General features: G+C 35.6%; 2 protein-coding genes and 2 pseudogenes across 2 annotated transcripts; 1 reads left to right on the top strand and 3 right to left on the bottom strand.

Annotated features, from left to right (window-relative positions):
* Nucleotides 3,473-4,951, bottom strand: LOC104793604 (ethylene-responsive transcription factor CRF5). The gene has a single exon (XM_010519999.2). It carries the CDS (start codon nucleotides 4,760-4,762, stop codon nucleotides 3,899-3,901), a length of 864 nt encoding a protein of 287 aa, XP_010518301.1. The 5' UTR covers nucleotides 4,763-4,951; the 3' UTR covers nucleotides 3,473-3,898.
* LOC104699477 lies at nucleotides 10,521-11,551 on the bottom strand (annotated as a pseudogene).
* On the bottom strand, nucleotides 12,141-13,585 carry LOC104793603. The gene is made up of 3 exons (XM_010519998.2): nucleotides 13,431-13,585; nucleotides 12,548-13,334; nucleotides 12,141-12,444 (listed from the first exon to the last, which is right to left on the bottom strand). The coding sequence occupies exons 2-3, from the start codon at nucleotides 13,288-13,290 to the stop codon at nucleotides 12,426-12,428; spliced, it is 762 nt and encodes a 253-aa protein (XP_010518300.1). The 5' UTR covers nucleotides 13,291-13,334; nucleotides 13,431-13,585; the 3' UTR covers nucleotides 12,141-12,425.
* On the top strand, nucleotides 13,915-16,044 carry LOC104793602 (annotated as a pseudogene).

The following is a 16,871-nucleotide window of genomic DNA, read 5'->3' as shown; positions in this document are numbered from 1 at the left end:
AAAAAAAAAAAAAAAAAAAAAAAAATCACGAACTGTCAAAATGTCATTTTAATCACAAATTTTTTGTTGACTTGACCATAAAATAGCAAAGTTCTGTTGACCTCGCCATTTTAGGCACAACGTTTATTAAATCCCTAATCTTAGAGAGAAAACCCCAAATTCTCTCTATAATACCAAAATCTCTTCTCCAATCTCTCTATTCCGATGAGTTTAGTTCAAGCTTTGACACATCTGGCTGCATCGGTGAGTGTGGTGTGTCATCGATGGTATATAGAGAATTTTAGGGTTTTCTTTCTAGGGTTATGTATTTATGAAATTGGAATCAGTTTAGGGATTTAGTGTCTTCAATTTGGTAAACGATGTTGTTTTGGTGTTAAAAACGTGGTTGTTTATGCTAATCACTAGCAGATAACATGCAATTTACTTTGTTTTTTAGATCTTTAACAGAGAATAAACGATGTGCCTAAAACGGCGAGGTCAACAAAACTTTGTTATTTTATGGTCAAGTCAACGGAAATTTGTGATTAAAATAATATCTTGAAAGTTGGTGATTAAAATGTCCCAAATTTGAAGGGATTTTTTTGACATTTTTCCTAAAACAAAAACACACACTCACACTAACACGTCTTTGTAGTTTTCAATATCTATGACCGCACTCCTTGCCGTTTGTTTTGACTAAACTTCGTTTCACATTATGGGCCTCATATGGTCTTAAAGTCTCTTTCGTTAGAATGAGTTTGATCAATAAAAAGCGTCGTTGTTTAAAATTGGCTGATGTAAACTTCTTGCCGTGTTTTAAAAAAGAGTTGAGGACCAAAAAAAATTATTTTGGAAAAGGGTATGTCTAATGTCTATTCCTCAACATGTGAGGAGGTCTATTTTAGAAGACAAGAATGAGAACCAAGCTGGCGAGATCAGTAGTAATAATTAAGTGTTATCTTTATAATGACCCGATTTCACCATGAGCATTTCACCAACCAGGGTACTACTACTACTACCACCACCTAACACTATTATTGTTGGTGTTATTAGAAAAAAAACACATAATGGGATTTTTTTTGTCTGTTTGAAAAGAAAATTGGTGTAAAGATTGAAAGTTTATCGGCAAAAAATAATCACTGTAATTGATACTATATTTTAAATTTCAAAAACCTTGTGTGCATATATTTTCTTCCACATACAAACATAATATATGTGAACAAGTTGGAGAAACTTTTGCTTTTATTCTTTGTTCTTTGCCTTGTTGCCTAAATTGACAGCACAATGCCAAAGCACAGGTGACAAAGCCTTCTTTATCTAAACCAAATGATAAAAATCACAACCATTAATTTCACCAGCTATGTGTTTGCATGATAACCGGAGTTAAACCGGGTTATATACATCTAATAAATACACAAAGTGTAAAGCGTTTTTAAGAAGGTTTCACTTAAAAGATCTTATGGGACCCATAACAATCTCATTGGTACAGAGATTTTGTAGGCAACTTGTCTCACCTCTCAATTTGATTTGGGCCAACCTCTGTCTGATAAAGACATTACCTTTTGCAACGTGGTTCACTACATGGGCTAAGAAGAGCCTACGACCCCCTTTTTTTTTTTTTTCTTCAAGTCATCTTATTGGATAGAGAGAGAGAGAGAGAGATGATATTACAAATTAAATTCTTCTAAAATTTACTGCGAATAAAAACTATTGCTATTGGTCGATATTGTTTTCAATTTTTCTAACAAAATTGTTCGATGTAGTTTTTAAAACTTGTTCACGGATCATCATCTCCTGCAATCACGTATCAGATGACCCAAAACACTCTGCACTCTAAAAAGGGTCGATTTTAAAAAAATATATTCATTTGCATGTCTTAATCAAGTAGATCCTTAGAATATGAATATCTTGTTTTTGCTTTGTAAATCTTCATTGTGATTCTTTACGGCTAGTGGTCCATTTTTGTCACACTCATGACCATATGTATATAAATATGTTTTTTGAAAACAAACAAACTTTTGTTTTTCAGTATTTATTAATTATGATTTGATCGGATAAGTGGTTTATTCTACAATGTATATTAGAAAGAAAAAAAAAACGCAACATCCTTTTTAAAAAAAATCAGAAAATTTGAACACACCTATTTCTGAATTTTGACCATTCAACCACAAAAATTTACTGATAGAGGAATGGGAGCGCTCTGCTTCTGAACGAAAAAGAGGGTTCCCGCAGCGTAGTCACACTTCGGGAAGCCAAAAACGGTCTGGTCCAATTTTTAAAACACGAAAGAGACAAATCTATACAATTGGTCAAATTAAACCTCGAACGGACCAATACTGTTGTTGTTGTTGCTGTTTTTGGTGATTGGTCCTTTTTAAAAAAATTAAAACATCACAGACTTCTTTCTCTTACTATAAGATTTTTCCTTTACATATTTAACTGCTTGTCTATTTGATTTTTACATTCTCTAGTTTTACAATTAGTAAAAATGTTGAAGAAAAAAAAACATAGTTAGTAGTATTGTAAGAAAAGTCTACTAGTATCAAATTTAAAACATTTCCAAAAGTAGACAGAGAGTGACAGGTTGAGACCATGTGAATAAATAGATGAAAATTCCATAAGATGTTTATGTAAGAATATTAGGAAACGTCATAATCGAGAGATTGATAGATTTTTTTGACAATAATTAAAAATGTAACAGTGGGGTGGGGGGAGCTAAGGTCAACGACAAGATCATGAGAAGTCTTCATCTTCTCATTGGAAAACTCTTTCCTTTAAATTTCCAATTTGCCAAAACAGAGAGAGTCTGTGGTCTTTTTGACAGAAAGACATCTAAGTTCATGTCCCCAATACATTGTCTTTCTCTTCTCTTCACTGTTATATTGCTCTCTCCATTGAATACTTTTTTTAAGTAGACAAGACTTTCCCCTAAAAAAAGTGATGTAAACCAAACTTGTAAGTATAGTTTAATTTTGCTGTTTGTCTCGAATCAAACGAACTATTTTACGTAGACATGGACCAAATTTTTGAATGCAAGTAGGAAGGAACATTAAAAAGTGTGGTAATTGATTGAATGAGTTGGTTCAATGAGTCATTGAAATTGAGAAGGTTGTTAAAGTGGAGACAATGTGTAGGGTAATACATGATTCAGTGAGTTGGTTCTTCACATTAATGGGCATTGTTGCTCTGACACTTTTAGTGCCAAAAAAGAAGAAGAAGAAAAAAACACAAAGAGTTAGAAGGTGAAATATTAGTCTTTTGACCAAATGTATATTTTTAAAAATTAGATTAGTTGATTTGGTCTTAAGCCATTAGTTAGGATCTTAAGATATTTTATCATGAATTTGTCTTATCTAAATTATTTATATTTGTCAAGGGGAGAGAGAGAAGAATTTGATTTGATGTTTTTATGTACAAGAAAATTCAAAATAAAAATGACATGTCACCAAAAAAACCCCCACTTGCTAGAGGAGAGGAGAAGATTCATGCGAAGGAAACAAAAAACAAAGATTTCACATAACAATTACTAATAAATATACGATCTTATATATACTGCTTCCTTGCATAGTGACAGACACAGACTCTTGAGAGGAAAAACCAAACAACAAAATCCTCCCAAATATTCAAACCCCCCTAATAATAAAATAATTAATAATTAATTACTCTCACAAATCTTCTTAACCCTCACTCTAATTAATTACTACTAGTACTATATATATATATACTCGCAAAATTACATAAAAGAAATAGGAAAAATAAAAATATTCCTCCGTTGATTTTAACCGTCCACGAAAGGGGAAAACGGACGGCTAAGATGCATCCCCGTCGCTATCATCAAACCACTCATCCACCACCATCACTCACTCACAAAAAAAAAAAAAAAACAACCCAGAAAATTTTAAGAGGAAGAACTCAAAACTTAGTTATCCAATAAATGATCTTGGAAAAACTCATCAACATCCCACGAGCTGAAATCTCCGATCACACCTAACGGAAAACTCTCAGACAATGTGTTGTTGTTGTTGTCATGGGTTTCGTCTAGAAGAAACAGAGGATCAGGGGTAAATTTGGAATCCCAGAAACAGTCTCCGGAGCGAAACAAATCAGGCAAGAAAAACGGATCCGATGATAAAGCTTCTTCCTGCTTCATCGGTTCTGTTCTGTACTCTGTTTCTTCGTTGTGACCAAACCGGAGAACAGAAGTCGGAGAACATAGACTACTACTGATCTGTGATTCCCTCGCCGAATCGCAACCAGAGACCGTTTCAAGATCAATCACCGGAGTAGGAGGAGGAGGAGGAGGAGTGAGGAAATTAGTCTGAGCGTTATGTCCTTTGAGTCGAATCGCTGCTTTGTCGTAACCGATAGCAGCTTCCTCCGCCGTGGCAAAAGTACCAAGCCAGAGACGAGTACGTGTCGAAGGATCACGAATCTCCGCCGCGTATTTCCCCCAAGGTCGTTGTCTAACTCCTCTGTACTTCACCACAGTGGGCTTCACTACCAAATCACCAACGTTCGCCGCCGTCTCTGACTTGCTTTTCACCTTCCTCTCCGGTTTAGCTCCTCCGTCGTCGTCGTCGTCGTTACAGAACCTGATCTCTTCAACGAAACGTTTGACTCTCGGAGGAAGAGATTTGTTGTCGTATTCTTCGTCGTCGCTGGAGGAATCAGTAGCACATGGATCAGTGACTATGATTTTCACAGTTTTTGGGAAACCGTTGAACGGTAAAGAAGTGATTTTCCGGTGAACCGCGTACTTAACTTTTCTCTCTCGGCTTTTCATCTCTGCTTTAGTTTGTTTGTTTTACTCGGTGAAGATAGAATTTGAGAGAGAGAGAGAGTAAATAAGGAATTAGAGAAAAAGAAGAAGAAGAGTCAAAAAGGCTACGAAGAAAGAAATCGCCGTTTCTTTAGTATCATCCCCTTCTTAAATACAGTCACGCCCACCCCCTTCCTTCCTTCACCATTTATTGTTTTTAAAAAACAAATAATTTACTGTTTCCTTTTATTTTTTTGTATATTTTGCTTTTTTTTTTTTCTTCTTACTTTATTTCTTGATTTTCGTAATTCTCGTTATCGTTATGAAATTCCCGAGATTTAGTTAAACGTAAAATTTTTAAAAAAATGTTTTATTATGACTCGCATCATAATTATGTTTTCTGTAAATTGAAAAAAACAATTAATTGAGAGATTAGTGGGCGATTAGCCGCTTCTCTGGTTAGAGAGAGCTAGGTTTTGGACACGTGGCTTTATTTTCGGGATACGAGCTCTTTCTCACTGGGTTTGGTCACTCTAAACCATATTATAGCTTGGTTAACAAGCAACTTTTGTTGGCACGCGCCCATAGGTGTTCGTGAAAGTCATGCGCGCTTAATTGAAAAGAAATGGGCCTTCTCTCACGTGAGACTGGTCACAGTGCTGTGTCACTCACTGCTTTTGACCCACTACTACGATCATTATGATTTTTTTTGTTAATCATTTCATCGGAATGTTTTTTTTTTTCTCCGGGGTAAAGAACATTGTTATTGTTTTTATTATCTCGTCTTAAATTTTGTACTATTAATTAAGAATATACTAGTATTTTTTTGGCTTTAGGGAAATTATGATCTGTTTGCTTGGAGATCAAGTGATTGCAGCCATTAAAAATATATTTTATTTCCTTATAACAATTGTCAAATTCATAAACTAGATAAAGATTAATTAATCAGGTTCTTCTTTATTTGTTTACTGAAGTTCTGAGACGACCAAGTCAGGTCCTTGTGTATATTTTTTAGGGATCTATATGGATTCATCTTGTTTGGTAAAGTTGTTATAAGAGAATTCGGGGTCATATAACTAAATCTTTTGTGAGCAAATGATATAACAGTAAAACCTCTATAAATTAATAATGTTGGGACCAAGACATTTTATTAATTTTTAGTGATATTAATTATTATTAATTTATAGATATATTTTTCAATAGTTTAACTTTTAAAAATTATGAATTGAGACAATTTTAACAATAATTTCAAAATTTTATGGTATTGGAATTGAATTTGTAATATTTATAAAACATTATTAACAATAAATAACAAAGACAATAGACAAATTCATTTATACACATGACATACATAAAATTAAATTTATGAATAATAATATAGATTATTGTATTTTAATAGTCAATCAAATTATCAAAATGTAAATGATGGATATCTAAAAATTGAAAACTTCAAAAAAAATATAGCTATATTTATGACATGCTACAAAATATTTTATATCATTATAGCTTGAAAATACAACATAACAGTTGTATATAGCTATAACGTTGTCAAAAAAAAATAAAAAAAATACAATATAACAGTTGTTTTGTCGATATGAGCTTTAGGAGAAACATACATTATATATATATAATGTATATATATATATGTAAATTTACATGATTATTAATTTATGATATTATTGGGACCATATTTTATATAGGGATTTCAGAAATATTATTATCTTATTATCTTATCGAATTTTGTTATTTTTTATACTGGCCCGATTTGGGACTGACAAAATTTATTAATTTATAGTGTTTATTAATTTATAGATTGTTAATTTATAAAAGTTTTACTGTACTAATATTCTTTTGTTTAATAGAATCATCAGTTTCGGAGGAAAATCAATTTTTGATTAATCAAGAATTTCGAAGCGGGAAGTGAATATGGGATACTATAATCAAAAACCAAATAAGTACTAGTATGTGGCGTGCACTAACGTGCATTAATCTATTAATAGAAAGAAACAAAAGAAAGGAAACAAAAAAGAAATTGGACTTATGTTATCTAGGGCCACATGAACAACCTTGAAGACAAAGCGATAACAAAAGAATTTGCACCATATGCGTTAGGACGTTGAGGCATGAGACTCTTTTTTTCTTTTTTTTTTTTCTTTTTGTCACCTAATAATTACTTTCTTTTTGGTTATACGAGGTATGAGTTGGTGTGGTTAGGAAACGAGATAGTCTTTGTATGATCGTATCGATGTTTTCATATATACTCCATGTTTTATTTGTTTCGTTGATGGGAAACAATAGCTTCGTGTGTTGTTAACAATAAATTTTTAAATGGTGATCGTCTGATCGAATCTCTTCTCCTTCGTTTTGCTTCTCTTCCGACTTTAATTTGTCGCTCTTGATCTAATCTTATCCTAATTCGTTTTAATTTTCTATCTAGCTAGTGACAATTGTTTTTGCAGAAACAAACCTGCATGTAGACGTACAATGGATAATAACAAATATAGTACTGTAGTAGTACATCCTCACAGAGTCACAGTACATCTAAAATATTCTCTGTCATCTCTAAAACCATGCATATTGAATGACAAATACATCTATCTCCCTATAGTGATACACATGCGGGATAAACAAATTTAACTAATAGAATGGTTTTTTTTTGCTTTTCTTTTTTGGACTTCTATAATGTACTAGACAGAGACTAGTACTGACAAATTCTTCCTAAGCCGACGGCTTTCATTTAGTTAACTGCTTATTGTTTTTGTTAGCAATGGTTAGCAAATTGATCGTTATCTACTTGTTATAGATAAATATAGTAAACACAACAGCATATTTTGATCTGATCAGAATCTTAGTTTTTAATTAAATACAACCTGATAAATCTCCCCATTTATACAACCTGATGATAAGATGACTTAACTTAGATTTTAAATTTTCACCAGATTATTTTACAGAGTCCACTTAACATTACTAGTTTAGGCCCCAAAATTAGCACAAACCAGCCAACAGCATTTTTACGGGCCAAATACTCGACGGGCCCATTAGTGAAAACTTCGAAGGTTAGTGGTCAAAGATGTTGAAAATAGTATCAAAATAATAATGGACACTACAATTTTAAATGGCCTACAACTCACGATAAATGTTACACCAAAAAACCTATCAAACACGAAATAAATAAATAAATAACACAACACTCTCTCTATGTTCCCACATCGATGCAGCCAAAAATAAATTAATAACATGTGTGGTTATAATCAATTATATAAACACCAAAAAATTAGAACGTAAAAAAGACAATAATTTTTTTAATCTACTACTCCATCCGTTTCATAATATATGATGTTTTAAAGATTTTTCTTTGTTTCATAATATAAGATGTTTTCAACTTTTTAGCTAATTTTTAGATTACTTTTCTATTTTTTTATTTTTATTTTTTATTTTTTTTATTTTATGCAGTTTTGTTTATGATTGGTTAAACCTTTTTAAAGTGGTTATTTCTTAATCTGCGCGTGCTTTCACTCAACATCTTATATTTTGAAACAGAGAAGTACAATATAAGTTAGTCAGGTAGAGACAATGATGGATGAGGAGACGACATTCCATGCATAGGATTAGGATTAGGTGTTGCAGTTGGCTTCGTCCCCAGTTTCTTTTGTAGTAGTACTTCGAGTTTCACCACATTTGGAAGGAGTCCAAGTGGTGGTGGCAGCAACACGGTCTTCTCCACGTTAGCTAAATACTCAAAGGCACGCAAATCAGTCATAGCCATCTCCACTCCGTCCTCCTTCTCCTTCTTTTCAAGCAATTGGTCAAGAAGCTTGAAGAAACCATCAAGAACTTCCCCATAGCAGCATCAAAATTCGTGATCAGCTTTTGGTAAGTCATCAGCTTTTTGGAAGGCACCAACACACTTGAATACCCGATAACAAGATTGAGGTAAAAACGGTGCCTGCTGTCAGTTGGATTAAAAAACTCAAACAGTGGGTTCTCACACACTCTCTTCTTCAGGGCCATCCGAAAATACATCCCATAGACAGAAATAAACTGCGCTGTGAGCTTGAAAACATCAAACTCCCTGCGGGTGATAGTGATCCCTCGGGGAAGGAATGCGAACTTGATAGGTAGAGGCTGAGGCATATCGAGATGACAACATTTTGGTGCTGGAGCGTCAGGTTGGATATCCTGAGCATCATCGTCATTTTGAGTAAGCTTTTGCTGGCAAGGACCAGAGCTCTTGACTCTTGCGTTATTCACACTACTTGTGGTTTCTGGATAGTTTTGTTGTGATCGCCGCAAATCAGTCACTCGTTTAATCAGATTTCGAATGAGTCCAGGTGGTGGTGGTAGCAACACGGTCTCCTACACGTTAGCAAAATACTCAAAGGCATGCAAATCAGTCATACTTCGTCCTCCTTCTCCTTCTTTTCAGGCACTTGGTCAAGAAGCTTGAAGAAACCATCAAGAACTTCCCCCATAGCAGCATCAAAATTCGTGATCAGCTTTTGGTAATTCATCAGTTTTTTGGAAGGCACCAACACACTTGAATACCCGATAACAAGATTGAGGTAAACACGGTGTCTGCTGTCAGTTGGCTTAGAAAAGTCAAACAGAAGGTTCTCACACACTCTCTTCTTCAACGCCATCCGAAAATACATCCCATAAACAGACACAAACTGCGCTGTGAGCTTGAAAACATCAAACTCCTTGCGGGTGATAGTGATCCCTGGGGGAAGGAATGCGAACTTGATAGGTAGAGGCTGAGGCATATCGAGATGGTAGCAGAATTTTGGTGCTGGAGCGTCAAGTTGGGAAAATGTGTGACAAGGACCAGAGCTCCTGGACATAGCATCAACGACACTGGATGTCTTCATCTGCGGAGAGGAAATTTTATTGTTTTCTTGTCTACAAGCAACAGAAACAAAAACAAAGAAACATTCAAATTCATATGAATATTCTCGCCCTTTTAAACACATGATCAGATTCGATAAAATTACAAATTTTAACCTAAATGATAGCTGTTGAAAAAATAGCCCTAGCAAATATACTTAAACAAAGGCAGATACAAAGTAACATTCAAAATCAGATTCTCTAAAACTACAATGTTCAACCTAAAAGATTGATTATGAAAATAATATCCCCAACAAATTAACAATCAAATCTACTGAAATAAACACAGAGATAAATTCATCAATATTCCCATGGGAGAAGGCAAAAAATACTAAGAGAAAGAGATCGATAGCCCTAGAAGAGGAATCAGCGAGAGACTACTTAGGGTTTCAGAGAGAGATAAGAAAAGGAACTATCGTACCTTAATCAGGAAGGAAACAAAGAGAACCCCCTTGAGAAGAGGGAACGAAGGGATTCAAGATTCTATCGACAACACGAGGAAACGAGAAGATCCTCGTGGGAAGAAGAAGTAATAAATATAGCCCTAGTAGGGGATTCCCACCGTCTTTATCAAGACTCGTGTCCCGGTTTTCTAATGGGCCTTTAATATTTGGGCTTAAAAATTAATATACCTAGTTACAGTTTAATAGGCCCAATAATCCAATTTTAAATGTGGCGGCGCTACCTAGACTTTTGACATTTAACATTGGACCGACGTACTATTTCCCCCTCGGAACTATCATATCGTGCCAGTTTCCCATCGATCTTTGATCTCTTACCAGTTCTTCTTCGGACTTATATCCTACGCCTATTTCTCCCCAAATCCATATTTCTCCGCCTATTTTCCCATCTAACTGGGTTTACATGGTTATGGGACTAAACCCGATAGAAACCCATGTTAAACCGATATCAAAACCAATTTATAACTCGGGTAATATATCCAACCCGACCCGACTTCTTCTTCTTCTTCTATCCAACCCGACCCGACTGGTTTCATTGGCATTGTTTTGATGAGATCACATGCTTCTTCCAGCTTCCCAACACGCCCCAAGAGATCGATCATGCATCCGTAGTTCTCTAGCTTTGGCGAAACATTGTGAGCTTCCTCCATGGACTTGAACAATTCTTCTCCCTTCACCACCATTCCACCATGAACACAAGCTAGCAGCAACCCAACAAATGTCACTGCATCTGGTTTTTCTCCTTCTCGCTAAAGTACCAATAGATGTTTCGCTACATCAATCATTCCACATTTTGACTTCATATCTAGAAGAGCATTACACACGTAAATGTTATCAAAGAACCCGTTCTCTCTAGCATAGCCTTCTAACCTTCAGCCAATATCCAATTCCCCTAGGTTGGCACAAGCGGGGAGAACACTAGCTACAGTGAAATGGTTTGGTTTCACGGATTTGTCTTTCTCCATACACAAAAACATTGATAAAGCTTCAGAGTAATCCCCGTTCTGAGAAAACCCAGAAATAACGGTGGTCCACGACGTAGCGTTTTAATTTTTATCGCCGCCTTCGTATCACCATGTCTTTGGTAACACGTGATCATTGCATTCCAGACCGGTACATCTCGGCTAGACATTTCGTCGAACACTCTGCATGTACAACACAATGCTTTTAGCTTCAAATAAGCAGTGATTAGAGCAGTGCAGTAGAACGAATCAGACTCAAACCCGGATTTGAAAAACTGCGAATGAAGCAACCGTAAAGGTCAAGCAGAAGAATACGAAGCAGAAACTGCGAAGATGAAATTGAAAGTGTGGTGATTTGGTCGGAGACCATTGTGGGAGAGGAGATTGCAGAGGACGATTGATTCATGGGGTTGGCCATGAACATATTAAGCTTGAATCAGCTTGTTGTAGAGGAAGAGACAAGGGTTTCGATGAAGATCAAAGAGCTTTCAGGCATAAACAAGGTTTTGGGAATTTTTTGATTTTTAGGTTGTTAGGTTTAGTTATGTAATTGGGTTGTAATCGGTTTATTATCCGGTTTAATAAGGTTTAATTTGGTTAATAAGGTTCATTGTTGGTTAATCAAAACAGTAAACCGTTAAAACCAAGACGATGGGAAATTAGATGAGAAGTTAAAGTTCGATGAGAAAATAGGCGAATAAATATGGATTGGAGGGGGAAATAGACGGAAGATATAAGTCCGAAGAAAAACTGGTAAAAGGTCAAAGATCGATGGGGAACTGGTACGATACGATAGTACCAAAAGGAAAATAGTATGTCGGTCCTCTAACATTACTTGTTTAGGCTCCAAAAATAGCATAAACCATCCGACAGCATTTTATGGGCCAAATACTGGATGTGTCCATTAGTGGAAACTTCGAAGATTAGCGGTCAAATTCTACGCCACTTCCAATGACAAGCGTGACAGCTACAATTCCAATCCAACCATAACATATTCAAGTGACAGCTACAATTCCAATCCAACCATCACATATTCACATATACAAAGAGTCTTAAGATGTTAAAAATATCAAAATAAATAACTACCACATTACATCATATTTCCATCCCAAATAACACAACTCACGATAAAACTATTACACCAAAAACCTATCACACACGAAAAAAATAAGTAAATAACACAACACTCTCTATATGTTCCCACATTGATGCACCGAAAATTAAATGAAATAAATTTTAAAATGTGTAATAATAATTCATTATATAAAACACGAAAAAATAGAACATAAAAAAAGACAAGAAAAATATATAAATCTACAATATAGTTACACATATCCATACAAATGTTAGATTGCCGCCACCCCCAAATTATCCTTTACCTCATCCTTGTAAATTCACCCTGCAGTGTGTAATATAAATCTCATTAATCAATCACCCACAAAGAATTAAAGATTCAAACATTCGATGTAACTGAAAAAAAAAAAAACCAAATCTTAAATTACCATTTGAGAGTATTGAGGGTGCACTTTGGTGACTCAGTTTCAAGCTTGTTCAAGCTAACGCTACCGCATCTCAAATTAACGGCGAGCATTCCGATCTTAATCCCGGCGAAACCTAATCCAACTTTAGTCTTTGCAACAACATTAATCACCAAATCTTTGCTCTGTAATTTTGTAGCAAGTCTCTTAGCCAAACCTCTCTCCACGAGCTGGTTCTTCACCGCCGTCTCCACTTTCACGCTCGTCGAGTTTCTCGGACTTTGCCGGAACCCATCCACCGTAGTTTTCCCCATCCCCGTCTCGTCGTTTCCACTCCCAACGCTCATCTCCACCGCGGTGTTTCCGTAGTAAAAAACGAGTATCGAGTTAGGGTTCTTCATCTCAACGCGCGCAACGGCTGTGGCGGAGAGAAAAGCGCCGTCGGGATCGTCTGCAAGTTTAAAACCGTCGAGACGGAACGAATCGAGGCTGAAAGTAGGAAGCTTGGGATCGAACCAGAGGTAGAAAACAGCAGTCCCGACTAAGAGGAGAAATATCAAGAGGACAAGAGAAATGCAAATGCAGCAGCAACAGAAACGACAGCAGCTTCTGCGTTTTCGCTTCGGTCGGAAAGAAGTAGGCGTAGCGGCGGAGGCTTTTCTCATAGGCTGTTGAGAAACAGGAGGAGGAGGAGGAGGAGACGCCATGTTAGGATCTCTGTAACCCGGGGGTTTTTGAAGAACCGGTTGCATATGATAATCTGCCATTATAATTGTTTTGTTTAATCCTTACACCTCTCTGAGACGATCTCCTGAAAAATCGTATCAAAGAAAAAAAACCAAATGATCAAATCTCTCTGTTTTTTTTTAGCAAACAGAGTCGGAATTGATGAGAAGGGAGATGAAACCTGAGGAGAAATCTTGAGAATGTAGAGAGAGAGATAGAGAGAGAGGCGACGCTAAGGGTTAAAGGCAGAGATCGAAACTTTGTTTTTAAGAGATTTTGAGTTTTTTTTTTCTTTTTTGGAAGAGAGAGAGAGAGAAGAATGTTTTGTGTTGTTGCGTTGTGTTTTTGCTAATGGAGAGAAGAACGATGAGACGTGAGGAAGGGAATTCGTTATTAGCCTCACGCGCGCCGTTATTTTTTTTTCTATAAAAATTGCTGACGTGTCCCTTTTTTTCTCTTCGTCCTACATTTTTTTTATTTAACAGATTTTTTTTAGAATAAAAGTCAATATATTATATATACACACGTGGAAATCCTTTAGGATTTGATAACTGATTCCAAATTCGAGCCGATCACTGCCACGTGGCTTCTACTAAGAACAATTTACCAATTGTACCCTCATTGCCTCAACGAATTCACAATTTCAACCTAAAGCCCTCAAAATTGTACTCTCACTTGACACGCTTGTCTCATCGGAAAGCCGTTCTTTAATCGCCTCCTCCTCCGTCATGACAATGGAGTGCGTTAACCCCGAAGGTCTTCGATTAGATGGTCGCCAATTCAACGATGTATGTATGCATTATTATTTTATCTCTTCCTCTCTTTCGCTACAGTCTGATTCTGATTTTTGTATTATCTTTCGGTCTTTCTATTGAATCGATTTGGTATTTTGTTTTTACAGACTCAAAGCTTTTCGCATGATCAAACCCTAGAATCAAGGATACGGCCGATCGTGATAAAGGGACATGAACGTCCATTGACGTGCCTCAGGTACAACAGAGATGGCGATCTCCTATTCTCCTGCGCCAAGGATCACACTCCCACACTCTGGTTTGCCGATAATGGAGAACGCCTTGGAACCTACCGTGGCCACAATGGTGCTGTTTGGTGCTGTGATGTCTCCAGTAAGTGTCTCATCTTCTCAAATTCAGTTAGTATAGAGTGGATGGAATGGATTCAATATAGGGTTTAGTCTTTCAAAGCTTAATGTTTAGTGATTTGTTAGGAGACTCGTCAAGATTGATCACTGGTAGTGCTGATTAGACTGCTAAGCTCTGGGATGTTCAATCTGGTGAACAATTGTTCACATTCAAGTTTGGTTCTCCGGTCAGGTCTGTGGATTTCTCTATTGGAGATCATCTTGCTGTGATTACCACTGATCCCTTCATGGAACGTACCTCTGCTATTCATGTGAAACACATTGCCGAAGATCCCCAAGACCGTAAGTTGTCAATTCTGGGTCAAATTCTAGTTATGTTTACTTAACCTCTATGTCTTGGAATGTGTAATTTGGAATTGGTTTTGATGCAATTGGTGTAGAGGTTGGTGATTCTGTGCTTGTCATTAATAATCCTGATGGAAAGAAGAGGATCAATAGAGCTGTTTGGGGTCCCCTGAACAAAACTATCGTTAGTGCTGGTGAAGATGCTGTTATCAGAATCTGGGATACCGAGGCATTTCTAATTTCTTGAGGCCTTTCTGTATTAATTTCCATTAGAATATTTTTAGCTTAAACCTTATGTGGTACTACTATCATTGTTGCTAGACTGGGACATTGCTCAAGGAATCAGATGAGGATGTGGGTCACAAGAAGGCCATTACATCGCTTTGTAAAGCAGCTGATGATTCTCATTTCCTTACAGGTTCACTTGACAAAACTGCAAAGGCATGTGCTTCTTTCTTTTACTTATGTATCTCTTGTTTCAAAAAATTTGCACTATACATGTAAATGATATAAATCATCCTAAGAGAGTGTTCTTTTTGTTGATTCTTTCAGCAGTGGGACATGAGAACACTGACTCTTATAAAGAGTTATACCACAATGGTTCCTGTAAATGCTGTTGCCATGTCTCCACTTGTCAACCATGTATGAACTTCTTGGAATTCAAATCTGGTTTCCAAAACCAAAAAGTCTTGATTTTCTCTTTGCTAAATGTTTCTGCTCTCTCTTAGGTTATGCTTGGAGGTGGTCAAGACGCATCAGCTGTGACTACCACTGATCATCGTGCTGGGAAGTTTGAAGCTAAGTTTTACGACACGGTTAGTCTGTTACAATAAGAAAGTTTTATTTGAAAACATGTAACCTGGAAAATAGATATGTAACTGTGTATCATTTTGTGTTTGGTATAATATCTATATATAGATTCTGGAAGAGGAAATAGGTGGTGTCAAAGGTCATTTTGGACCTATAAATGCTTTGGCATTCAATCCTGATGGGAAGAGGTACACTATCAACATTTGATTTTGATTGAGTTGGTACAATCCTCACGTGATGAGTTTTTGAGTGTGTGTGGTTTCTGGCTTTGTAACTAAGTTTGGGAATGTATTTTTCAGTTTCTCTAGTGGAGGTGAAGACGGTTACGTGAGGCTGCATCATTTTGACTCCAGTTACTTCAAGATTTAGATTCTTTGAAAGAGTCTCCCAATACCCTTTTTTTTATATATAAAAAAATCTCTTTTCAACATTTTCATGATTTTGTACTACCAATATACTTTGATGATAAAGCTCTTTGAAATAATTGATGGCATAAACAATCAATTCAAACGTATAAATGGTGATAATTTTTTATTTTCTAGTAGACATGCAGACTAAATAAAAAGTCCTTGAAACTACATATTGTTAGAAAATACTTGCATTTGATAAAATAATTAAGAAAATTGATAAAGTGAATAATTATAGATTTAAAGTCTTTTTAAGATATTGACGATAGATAAATTAAGGAATAACACTAGAATTTTACATTCTCTAAATTTCTGTCAAATATATTAGATCATTGTTCTCTACTTAGTCATGATCAAATTTAAGACAACTGTCAGTTACAAGTCTCATGGAGCTCATCAAATACATGAAAATTGGTGCTCATAAGTTAATGCATTGAGAATTATAAAATGTTGGACTTTAAATCAACTTTCACAAATTAGTTTGTGGTGAGAACAAAATAAATAATATATAAACTAGTGCAATAAACCAAAACCTAAATAAGGTTTATGTGATAGTTTTAAACAGAAAAATAAATATAGTAACAAAAAATAATGATTAAAAAGATTTCTATTTTTTTTTTAGTCGCAGCATAATTGCAACAGAAAAAAACAAGAAATAAAAGAAAAGAGAAAAAAAAAAGGAAAAGAAAATAAATATAGTCGCACGACAAATTGTTAAAAAGAAAAAGATTACGTATATGTTATTCTTTTGTTCATTCAGGAGATAAGACTGTTAAGAAAAAAGAATAGTTGGGCTTGCGTGCGTGCACTGTGTATCCTTGTACTAGTGCTTGGTGGGCTTTAAGTTGGGCTTAGTGAATTTAAGGAGTGGACTCTAATTATACAAGCCTAATAGGAGTTCTATTTAAAAGTTAACATATGCTTCTAGAACGATCATAGTTCTTCTAGAAGTTCAAAAATT

This window comes from Camelina sativa, chromosome 6 (assembly GCF_000633955.1).
Source record: "Camelina sativa cultivar DH55 chromosome 6, Cs, whole genome shotgun sequence".
Classification (NCBI taxonomy): domain Eukaryota; kingdom Viridiplantae; phylum Streptophyta; class Magnoliopsida; order Brassicales; family Brassicaceae; genus Camelina; species Camelina sativa.
This window is presented reverse-complemented; position numbering and strand designations above follow the sequence as displayed.

Coding starts and splice junctions, on each gene's coding strand:
- LOC104793604 (XM_010519999.2), bottom strand. CDS start 4,762: ATGAAAAGCCGAGAGAGAAAAGTTAAGTACGCGGTTCACCGGAAAATC.
- LOC104793603 (XM_010519998.2), bottom strand. CDS start 13,290: ATGGCAGATTATCATATGCAACCGGTTCTTCAAAAACCCCCGGGTTAC.